Source organism: Electrophorus electricus, chromosome 8 (assembly GCF_013358815.1).
Source record: "Electrophorus electricus isolate fEleEle1 chromosome 8, fEleEle1.pri, whole genome shotgun sequence".
NCBI lineage: Eukaryota > Metazoa > Chordata > Actinopteri > Gymnotiformes > Gymnotidae > Electrophorus > Electrophorus electricus.
In genome coordinates, this window is record NC_049542.1 from 19,318,452 (window position 1) to 19,330,842 (window position 12,391).

At 43.5% G+C, this 12,391-nt stretch overlaps 1 protein-coding gene across 1 annotated transcript in view; it reads right to left on the reverse strand.

Moving 5' to 3' along the window:
• cdk6 (cyclin-dependent kinase 6) overlaps positions 1–12,391 on the reverse strand; it is a 34,101-nt gene that overhangs the window by 7,681 nt on the left and 14,029 nt on the right. The window contains exon 4 of the mRNA XM_027012100.2: positions 1,852–1,961. Within this exon, the coding sequence (XP_026867901.1) occupies positions 1,852–1,961 (110 nt within the window). The remainder of the gene's footprint in view (positions 1–1,851; positions 1,962–12,391) is intronic.

Below are 12,391 nucleotides of genomic sequence, written 5' to 3' on the forward strand. Positions count from 1 at the left end.
AGCACCTCACCTTAGACAAGCCCATACAAAGGGACTCTCTCTCTCACACACTCTCTCTCTCTCTCTCTCTCTCTCTCTCACACACACACGCACAGACCAGTCAAGGCCTCAGCTGTATTAGGGTTATTCTGACCACACAGATACATCATTAACAGTCAGAGATCATGCCTCAGGCCTGCTATAAGAGCAGGAAGTACAGTAAAATTACCAATGGAACAACGCAACATGAAATTCATGTATATGCATTTTTTTAATCAGACATGTTTGCTGTTTCGCCTGAAGCTCAGGATACTGGACGGAAGTCCACTTGAGTAAACACACAGGTGGGCTTGTAAGGATGTGAAACACAGGATGTGTGTGCACGGATCTGTGGATCTGTGGACGCCGCACACCTCTCCCTCCCCTTGCTATCAGAGAGTCTGGCCACACAAGCGTAGAGAGGAAGGCAGCTGCCCACACTTCCTCCCCAGCACAATGTGGGACAATCAGCATGCCATCAGTGATGCTACTGACAAGTATGAAACACGCGTGCAGAAACACAAACGGCATACGTTAATTGCATCACACACACACACGCGCACACAATAACACACACACATTATCGCGTGAAACCCACCTGTGGTTTTTTGCCGTTATACAGTGGGGGCATGTGTCTTATTGGTGGTGGTTAGGGGAAGGAAATTCAGATTGCAAACTGATCTTACTAGTACCCTTACCTTGTCATGAAAAGCTGCTTATCTTTCACAGTTTTCCCTCTTTGTTGGAACACAAATGTGCTCATAATGTACATACAGAATGTACTGTATGTGCTCAAGAAGTTCATCTACATACAGAATATATTTTATGTGCTCATAATGCACATCTACATACAGCAGGTATATGCTCACAACATCTATCCACATGCAGCAGGCAAACTGATGCAAATCAGGGGGCATGCTATAGTAAACAGCCAGTTATAAGTGCTATCACAAATGTCTGCCAGTTAGCTGAGCAGCAGAACAGGGCAGGATGGAAGTGGGACAGAGAGGCCTGTAGGACAGCAGCGGGACAGAGAGGCCTGCTGCAGCTGACACAGGAACATGCCTTGTGGAGTCCTCGGCTGCCTTCTGCAACCACAGCAAACAGCAAGAACATTTTCCGACAGTTTAACAGCCCCAACTGACTGCAAAAATGTGGTCACAATGAAGGAAAGGGCATTTTAAAAAAAAGAAAAGAAAAAACACTCCTCTAGATTTCATATGCTCGCCACACATTGTGAAACAGAGGAACAGTTACTAATAAAAATGCCTGGGACAGCACATGTTGCGTTGTTCTGCTAACACAGGCTGACCCAAATCCTTCAAAATAAGCGTGATAAATGTCACTGAACTCTCATGTGAAAGGATCCACTTCAGTTCTTCAGTCGGAACTGTGTACTGTATACAGTGAAAGTGTCTAAATCTGTAGTTACAGTGACTAAGACCACAACAGCTAACCTATCAACTTAGAGACCATAGCATCAGGGCTCCCCACTGAGCATGTTCTGAAGCTCAGATTGGCTCCCTCTCAGATGCATTAACCCCGCGTCTATGCTCTGATCACTTTTGTGTCATTTTCTGAAACAACTGAAAGTGATGCATAAGCAGTGTGAAACTTCCAGCAGCAGGGACACGACCGAGCAATCAGGTTGCCCAGGCCTGACTTGTTCCTTAACCTCGAAATGAACATGACACCTTCTGCTTTGAGAGTCATAACTATATCAGTTAATCACCTTCAGATCTGTGTGAGTTGCAGCATTTGTAAGTATAGGGGTAAAAAGGCATATGTGGGTGAGGAGTGCTCAGAGGAGCATTGCTCTGTGTGCCATCTCACCTTCTCCTGAACATCTCAGCAAAGATGCAGCCCACACTCCACAGGTCCACTGGGGTAGCGTAGCTGGACTGCAGGAGCACTTCTGGAGCCCGGTACCACAGTGTGACCACCTAAAAGACACATGCACAAGAGAAGAACTAGTAAAATGCAAAGAAGCAAAGAGAGAAAGACAAGTGTCCAAGATTTGCTGTGCGAGAGCATGGAGGGAAAATTTCCCTGGTGTCTGTCCCTCACAGGTTTCATTAGTGCACAGTGCAGATAGTGGCAGACACATGCTGCTCTCTGGCAGTCCAGAATCTCATAGCTGAATGCATCAAAACGTTCCTGTGCCCCTGTGATCAGGTCATGTAAGATATGAAATCAGATCTGGCAATGTAAGTCATTGGGGCAATGGTCTCACATGGTCTCTGTGTGCCTCTACGCCATCCAGGGCCACTGCACATCAATAGGATATCGCCAAAGAAGCCATATAGCTTCTACATCCCATTGCTCTCATTCCCCTTCACAGAATCTTCTCTAGTCTTCCAGTCCTCTTAAAGATATGTTTAGGCGCTAAAACCATGCAAGACTCAGCCAGAGGCATATGTGTCTGGGAGTCCTGCAGGAGCCATGGCAGACCTGGTCCATGTCAGACTAGGCCCAGAGAAGACCAGCGCCACTAGCAGCTACAAGAGGGAGGGCGTCCAGGCAAAACTCAGTGACCCCTCTACAGAAAGTGGACGACTTCCAGGTGCTTTCCCTCTCCAGCACTCTGTGCTGCCATGGGCTCACCGCCCAGAAACCCTGTGGCTCGCCGGCCAAAATGACCGCCCTTGTGTTTGTAAGCAAATCCTGGGGCATGTATGAGGGGCGCGCATCATAAAACGCGAGGCACTTTGGCGCACACGGCCAGGAAACACAGCACAGAGAGACAGAGAGAAAGAGAGAGAGAGAGAGCGAGAGACAGAGAGAGAGAGAGGAAAAGAACAGGAAAGAGAGGATGAAGAAGAGTGTGATAGAGAGGAAGAGAGGAGATGAAGAGAAAGAGAAAAAGACAGGAAGAGAGAGAAAGAGGAAGAAACAGGGAGAGATGAAGAGAGTGTGAGAGAGGAAGAGGAAGAGAGAGAGAGAGTTAAGGGAAGAAGAAGAAAGTGAGAGAAAGAGAGCATCTTCTATGACTTCTTTGACAAGAGCTTGGGTATGAATGATGAAGGTAATAAGTAGAAAGACCTCACAACATCGATTAAGGCCTAATTAGAGAAATTTCCTGTAGTGTACAGCAGGACAAACAGGACCCATGCTGTTTGCAATGCACTGTTATGTGGCATTGCTTAGTTCCAGGGGGATGTGTAGTCATTTTGACAACAGGAGGCTAAGATATGAAATCACCTTTATAATCTCATATCAACCACTGATCAAAGTCTTGAATGGTACAATTGTATAACAAAAGACCTAATGCAAGATCAGTGAGTTTTTATGCAGTTATTTTTAGTGGTGGACAGCATGTGCTATGTTGACACTTTCTCATCTTAGTCTTCCTGATTCGGGGGAACTAGAGAGGAAGTCAAAAGGATGAAACAGTTTAGTCTCTCTACTGTCATGTGACTTTAGCAGGCCATATGATTCATCCTAAAATAGCTCTGCCCTTGCTCACTCTGAACCTTATCATTCAAAATTACACTTCATTGAGCTTGTTTGACCATGGCCAGTCAGGCAGTGGAGTTTACCATCAGTGAGGCACAGAGTACATGGCTCTGCACTTTACTGACTCATTTCATAAGGAGGCCTTCAGCAATGGAAACTGACATGCTTTAGAAACCATGATGAAAAGGATCTGTGGGTTAGCACCTGTGCTTGCTTTCAGAACTAAACTTTAGTGCATGAAAGAATGATCAATGAATATTACTCTATCTAGGTTGTATCAGAATCCGTTCTGACTATGAATGGTTGCTACACATTTTATTGAAAAAGATGCAACCTAAAGTGAACTCTGAGCACTGTTTGGTGGATGCTGCATGACTTCTAGGAAGAACAGCAAAAGTATATCCGCTTTACTCAGCGCTGCATGTTTGTGGTGTGGCCTTCTATTAACTCAAAGGCACATAAATGCACACGCACGCATTCTATGGCTGTGCAGAACCTGCATGCAGTTAGTCAAGTAGAATTGAGAAACAAACCTGCACAGATTAAAAAGCTGCTTGACATTATTTTGATGACACTCCGAATGTGTTGTGGTTGATTATGGCTGGGGACAAATCTTTTGCAACATACTGAGCACTGGCTTAGCTCTAAAGGGACCTGCCAACACATTGTGCCCCGCAAGATATTAACATTCTCAAAGTTCTTTTCAGTTTCTCACTTGTCGGTAAAACTGTCAGAGTGCATCACGTGACACTTACCCACAGAAGTGTTCCTCTGTCAAATAGCACAAGCCACTGTCTGTGTAATGACAACTGACAGTGGCTGCCAGACGTTTCTGCTTACCTAAGAGGGCGTGCTGGGAGGTAGCAGGAGCAGCGTCTTAGCTGAGACAAGGGCACGGCTGCTGGCTCAGGGCCATGAAACGCCTTCTCTCTCCATGCCAGCCGCCCACACCCGCAGGCTTGTTTTCCATATTTTCATTACAGCACAAACAGGCCCCTCTCAGAGCAGGTTTGCAGTCCGCTAAACCCCACCTCCTTCATTCCACGTCCACGAGGTGAAACAAATATCATTTTTATTTACTCTTAATAGGCAGCACCTAAGTACCAGTTTGGACTTATTTGAAATTCCTCAGCAATGCTTATTCGCATGAGGTAATCCTCATCATCGATCTTGTTTTTTCACTCTCTCTCAAGCTTGTGCTACTGAGTTGTGTCTTGCACTGTATGCTAACAGAAGGCTCAAATATGGCAGTCCTGACTGCCTTCAGATCAAAAGGACAGCATTCTGGGCATTCCTATCTGCTGAGACAGAGCAGGCCCACTCAGCACGGTTAGGGGGGTTAGCCCTTCAGTTCCTCTCAGCACGGCTGCCCAGCCCTCACTTGACTGGGCGCTAGCCGCTGGGCTGTATGCGTCTGCCTGGAGCACTCGAGCCCATCCAGTTGTTGAGCTCCCCACTTTCACCCCCTCACCACTCCTCACTGGATATAAAACAATAGAATCACAATGTGACTGAGAATAAGAGTGGCCGACGAGGCTTGGCTGAAAGCCTGTGTTTACATTCTCTCTCTCAAAGGAAGCAAAGGATGAAAGACCCCTTCAGCACAAGTCCTCTGTCCGCATTCTTTCAGACCGCGCCTGGACGCTTTTAAAGGCACAAGCCTACTAACTTGACAGAGGACAAAACTCTTTGCTAAAAAACATGAGTCTTGACTGTTCATCAGTTATTCAGTTAATAAGAGACCTGAACTGTGATATCATTAGCCAATGCATGGAAGATTCCTGGTCCTGGTATCTTGCTCACACCTTTGTACAATATTTACTGCAAATCAGTTATGTCTTTATTTTGTGGTATAGAAAACTTACCTCATTCAATCATAGTAACTTTCAATAAAGAGTGAAGGATGAGGAGTTTGTAAAGGGTCTTTACAAAAGAAAGTGTTATACATTAGAGCTTTATCACTTTTGCTGACTATTGGCCTTTTCTTATAGCACCTCTTGAATGATGATGGGAATAGAAATCATAGTCCTCCCAATCCCATAGCAATGAAGTACCCTGCCTCACTTACACATGAATACTGAGGTCTGATGAGCAAACGCATGAGGATGGGATGACTTCACACTGACTCTCCTGCCATGTTTTGTCTTGAGATGAGCCATTCTTCAGCTCCCAGGCAAACAGGCTGTAAAAACCATTGTTGTGAAGCATCAGAGTCATTTGGGGATTTTCCCCTGCTCTTTTAAAAGCCCATTTACAATGGCAACAATACTGTCAGGTCCAGCCAAGAGCAGCGAAAGATATATGAAGTCACAAGTGAGCTGAGAAAAAAAGGCGCTCCGCAACTGCTGCCAAAGTATGCAGAGCTTACAGGAATGTTGCATGGGGCCTCTATGAGTGAACAAAGAGAGCACAGTCAGCCTCTCTTTCCCCTGTGCTACCACATCCGCACATCATTAGTTGGAAAATTCCTGATATATGCTGTAATTTTTTTGGGGTACAGGCAAAGCTTTAATATCCAGATGCCACTGACCGCCCCCCCCAGCCCCCGTCAGTCTTCCTCTTGGGCTGGACTGCAGCCAAGACCCCTTCAACAATTAATAAAGACGGGGTCTGAGAACGGGGGCGCACCTCTCCCCATAGACGGCCAGCAGCGAGGGTCATGCAGGAAATACCAAATAAGAAGTGCTCTGTGCATCATGCTGTGCCTCTGTCTGCTGCAGTCTGAGAACAGCCCCCCCCACAGTTACAGTTAGAGCATGCAGGGTCATTTTTCCCTTCCTCCTCCTTCCTTTTGGAATACCGGGGGAGATATCTAAACATTCCCAGAGTGTGCCGCACGTGCTCTCCTGCGTGCCATGTTTTCCTTTTTTTTTCCCATCCCAGCCATGCTGCTGCCTCTGTCTGCCTAGAGTGGAAGCACATTGTCTGGCAAAGCTCAGCCTGTGCTTACCTCACTATAAGCCTTCTGTAAATCTGAGTATGGTGAGATTGAGCTTCTTTTACAGTACGAGTCTGGTGAGAGTGACTGATAAACAGATCAACCATGCTTATTTTAGATTGCTTTTGCATTTAGACACATCACCACATAAAAAAAATTATGGGAAAAAATGCTTTGGAGCAGTAACCCCATTCCAAGAATTCCCAGTTTCATGGGTGGTATAAAAACATAGGACACTTTTTATGGTAACTACTTGCACAACACTTGTGTTCTAGGTCAAGAGATATTTGACAAGCTTATTTATATGAGACAATGTCTCACCTAATATTCCAGGTGTAACACCAGGGGCATCATAAACTCAAATTACTCCTCAACTATTTCATACCAACCTCTAAACCTTTAACCAGCTCTTCACATGCTACCTCCAGATGTCTGGTCTGAACAGACATTTTCAGAAGATCCAAAACATATTTGTATGTATTCTTTATATTGTGCAGCATATTCAAGCAATGAAAAGTAAAAGCATCACATATAACATGGCATCACATATAACAATGTGGTGGAAGGTGAAACAGTATGTAAGTCAAGGCACACTCTTCCTAAGGCCTAGTTCATGTTTACGTTCAAGTACTACTGTACCATCACTTTAACTGTCATCTTACCTCTTCATTTAATCAAAGTTCCTACAGGCGTTGAGATTAAGGGGCGGGCTCAGCACTTATTGAACTGAGTTAAATTAGGATGACTTTGCTACAGACATATATGTTCATCTACATCTCACCTACCGGACTTCACAAACTCAGCTAAGTATCTTCTCATATTATCTTAATCTCTTATCTCATACATCCACAAATCAAGCATCTGAAATGTGTTTCACAATTCCTGTTCACATATCTCACAGATCTCCTCGACGCTATCATAGACGTCGCAATCTCAGCAACCTCACTGACCCACAATGCTCGGTACCATCACATATCATGGTGGCAGGAGGGCTCTGGAACTGCTAATCTGCTGTCCAGAAGGCTGACTTCATCTCAGCACTAGCATCCCTGCACTTCCTACACTTCCTGACTCTAACAGAAAGATGGCTCACCCCTGAGAACTCGGCGACTCCAGCTGCCCTGTCCTCTGCCTTTTCATTCACCCATTCTCTGAGGCGTCTTGGCAGGGGTGGTGGCTCAGGTTTACTAATGTCTCGAGAGTGGCGTTTCACTCCACTTTCCTTCTCCACACTTTCCATCTCCTCTTTTGAATTTCATGCCGTTACAGTGTCTTTCCCCACCAAACTTCTTATCATTGTCATCTACCGCCCTCCAGGTTTCCTAGATCACTTCATTGATGAGCTCGACATCCTTCTGAGTCAATTCCCCATTGAAGGAAATCCACTCATTCTCCTTGGTGACTTCAACCTTCCATCAGACAAGCTGCATTCCTCCTGCATCCTTCCGCTGTTGACAGCATTCGACCTCACCCTCAACCACGCTCCTCTGACTCACAAAGCAGGCAATGTTCTGGACCTGATCTTCACCCGTACCACCACAACATCGGACATCGCAGTCGCCCCCCTCCACCTCTCGGACCATCACTTTCTATCCTTCTCTCTCTTCCATCTCTTTCCATCCAGTCCTCTCCAACATGTTCCTCCTCCTTCCATCGCAATCTGTACTCCATAACTCCTTCTTCCCTTACTTCTACTATTTTGTCCACCCTTCCTCATCCTCTCTATCTTCTCTCTCTTTGGATATAGTTACAAATTCTTTCATTTCTACACTCTCCTCATCAATGAATCTTTTGTGTCCTCTCTCCTCTAGACCTGCAAAGTCCTCCCCTCCTGCCCTCTGGCTAACAAAAACACTTCGCTGCCACAGGAGAGAACTAAGCACTGCAGAGTGACGGTGGAGGAAATCTCACCTAGATTCGGACCTCAGCTCATACAAGTCTCTCCTTTCCAAGTTCTTACTGGAAGTAACATCTGCAAAGTCATCCTACTACAGAGCAAAAATTGAATCATCAGCATCTGATCCACGCAAGCCCTTCACTATTTTTTCTTCTCTCCTTAATCCACCCCCTCCCCCTCCTTCCTCATCTCTTACTCTAGAGGATTTCATCACCTTCTTTGAGGAGAAGGTTGCAGCAATGCAGCAATCCTTTTCTTCTGTTCCCACTCCTCCAATCAATGTGCATTCCCCAACATCCAACTCTCTGACTTCTTTTTCTCCTCTCTCCTCATATGAAATTTTTCAACTCCTGACTTCCAGCAATCCAACTACATGTCCACTGGATCCAGTTCCTTCCACTCTGTTCCAGACAATTGCAAGAAATCTGCTTCCTTTCATCTCTGTCATCATCAACCACTCCTTATCTTCTGTATACGTGCCTACTGCATTCAAAACTGCCAGGGTGGTACCAGTCCTCTTGAAGGCCACAGTGTTACCAACTACAGACCAGTATCACTTCTCTCTATCCTCTCAAAAGCCCTCAAACAAGCAGTTTATAATCAATTGTCTCATTTTCTCAACCAGAACCAGCTGCATGATCCCAAACAGTCTGGCTACAAATCGGCACATTCTACAGAAACGGCCCTCATAGCATTGACTAAGAAACTTCACGCTGCTATAGCTGCCAAACTGTCATCTGTTTTGATTCTTCTAGACCTTTCAGCAGCCTTTGACACAGTGAACCACAACATTCTTCTCTCTGTTCTCGCCAGGCTTGGTGTGACTAGCTCTGCTTAGAGATGGTTTCAGTCCTATCTGGAGGGACGGTCCTATCAAGTGACATAGAGAGGATCCACATCCAAACAGTGTAGACTCTCCACTGGTGTTCCACAGGGCTCAATATTAGGCCCCCTTCTCTTCTCTTTGAATACTCGTTCTCTTGGTGATATAATATCCTCTCATGGTTTTTCCTACAACTGCTATGCTGATGACAGTCTTTTCCACCCTCTGACACGCAGGTCTCGAGACATATCTCAGCATGCTTGACTGACATCGCGCCATGGATGAGAGCCCACCACTTGAAGCTCAACCCCAGTAAAACAGAGCTTCTGTTCATCCCAGGTACTCCCATCCCTTACCATGACCTCACAGTTTCCTTCGAGAACTCCCTGGTATCACCATCCGAAGTTGCCTGTAGCCTGGGCATAACTTTAAACAACCAGTTGTCGTTCTCAACTCGTGTTTTCTAATCTGACCCGGTCTTGCAGATTTCTCCTTTGTAACATAAAAGGATTCGACCCTTTCTCTCACAGGAAGCTACCCAGGTGCTTGTGCAGTCTCTTGTGATCTCACAGCTAGACTACTGCAACTTGCTACTTGCTGGTCTTCCTCTAAGAGTCATCAAACCTCTGCAACGTACCTTGAGTACTTCGAACCTCAAGTATGGCTCAGCTTGAAATACCATGCTTCAGGCCTCATGGAAGACAAGCACTGAGACTATTTTCTGTCCTGGCTCCAAGATGGTGGAATGAACTCCCACTTGCTCTCTGGACAACAGAGTCCCTTGCAGTCTTCAAACGCAGACTAAAGACCCATCTATTTGCAGAATATTTAAAGGACAACGGACCCTGCTCCCATATTGACTGACTAAATTAGTACTTATTGTAGGGTATTGTTTATGTTGTTTATGTTTAACAAACTCTAGCATTTATTGTTTATAGCACTTATCATTGTTTAAGATAGACCTTATGTATTTTGCACTTCTAGGTATCAGCATTAATTTCTGTATTCTACAGTGTTCTAGTTCATTGGTATGTTTGATTCTAACCTACTGTACTGTACTAGGATGTATTCTATGAGTAAATGACAAAGCACTTTTGTAAGTCGCTCTGGATAAGAGTGTCTGCTAAATGCCATAAATGTAAATGAGATGACATCTCTTTCCCATTCTTAGCATACTGCTTAATCATAGGCCTATTGTGTTTGGCATATCACCTTTCGGTTCCTGTTTTTGGTCGGTTTTCCCGTTATATTGACTCATCCATGGCTAGTGATTTCTCTAGTTTTTATTTACACACCTTGAATCTGCCTATTATCCAGCCTTGGTTAAATACTACCATTCAAACTATTAGACAAGAATGTAGAATAGTGGTAAGGTAATGGAAAAAGATAGACCTCAAGTAAATCTTGATATCTTGAAAAGTAGCCTAAATGATTAGGTGTCAGTTAGCTGTCAAATTTGCAAGGGAAGAATACTTTTCAAACAAAAACTGTCACAGACTAAAGGTTTTAACACCATTAATGTTTTAATTAACACTATGGTTTTTAGACACAATTCTTCTCCTAATTTATGTGAGGATTTCTTGAATTTATTTATAATGAATACTGAGACTATAGGAACTTCTTACTTCTCTTGGCGAGGTTTTCCCAATTCCTCTACCATGTCCAGATGTGATACGTGAGACTGAAACTGTCTTTTGGATTTAACCAATCTAGTACTGAGCACTAAGTTTGTTGGATGTTAATCCCCCAAAGATGGTAAAAGACATTTATTATCATAGAACCTACAATCCTTGCCACTATCCATACTTCTCTGTCCACTAGTATTGTTTCTGGTAGTTTTAAACATGCTGTGGTTAAACCTGTTCTTAAAAAACTAACCCTGAAGCTACAAATCTCAGCAACTACTGATCTATTTCAAAATTGCCATTTCTTGCCAAAATTTTGGAAAGAGGTCTTCTCTCATCTTTTACCATTTTTCTGTAATAATATTATCTTAGTTAGGTCATCTTTTCAGTCAGGTTTTAGGGCTATACAGAGTTTTGGACCTATCCTTCTCAAAGCAACAAACGATCTGTTGCTTTCAACTGATTCATGAAATTGTTGACCACAATATATTAATAGATTGCTTAGAACAGTTGGTGGGAGATATGGTAGTTTAATTCATATCTTGAGCACAGCATATTTCAGTAAACATTTGTAGATCTTTTTCCTCCTTATCTCAAGTGGCTTTCCATAAGGGTCCATTTCCAGGCCTGTCATTTTCTCACTACATATGTTCCCTCTAGGGCATCCTTCCCTTTAGGAAGCATAATGTTAGTTTCCACTGTTATACAGACGACATACAGTTCTAAACTTCCTATGAAACCTAATGATAACTGTTCCTTAGTGTTTCTCAACAATTGTGTCGAGAACATCAAAAGTTCGATGACTGCCAGTTTACTTCAGTCAAATGAAAGCAAGCCAGAGTTTTCCTCTATTTGGATCTCTTCTACTTATAAATAGTGTATCCATTAATCTTGGACACTCGACTTCCTGTGTGAAAAAGGAAAATCCTAGTTCTTTGATTTTGATCTCTCTTGAGAGTCAAATCATATTTTTGGTGAAAAGCAGTTTCTTCCAATTTAGAACCATTGCAAAGCTTAAGCCATTTCTTTCCTTCTCTGACCTTGAGAAAATCACTCATATTTATTTGTTCATAAACTGAGTACTATAATTCATTATATACTGGGATTAGCCTGCCCATAGACAATTCTGTACAGTTAGTACAGAATGCCACTGCAAGGTTACTTACTAGCACTAAGAATATAGATCTAATTATACCAGTCCTAGCTTCACTCCACTAACTACCGGTTCATTTCAGGATTCAGATAAAGTGCTTTTATTTGTTTTTAAAGCTCTTAATGGATCAGTTGCCTCTTACAACACCAATTTACTTACACACTAAACCATGGAGCAATCACTGAGGTTTTCTTCACAGAACTGGTTGGCTGTTCTGAAGGTACATTTGAAACTTAGAGGTGACTGTGCATTCACTATGTACACTTCAAGATTGTGGAACACGTTACCATCTGCTATTTGCTAAGCCTCTTCTATTTCTGCTTTTAAATCAAGTCTAAAAGCTTACTTGTACAAACTTCTTTTTGAATAGATTATGAATACGAATGTTATATGTAATTACTGTTTGTTACTTGTAATTGTATTGGTGTCCTTTATTTTATCTGCTTATGTTGTGTTGTATACATCACTTTGGTCAATGCAA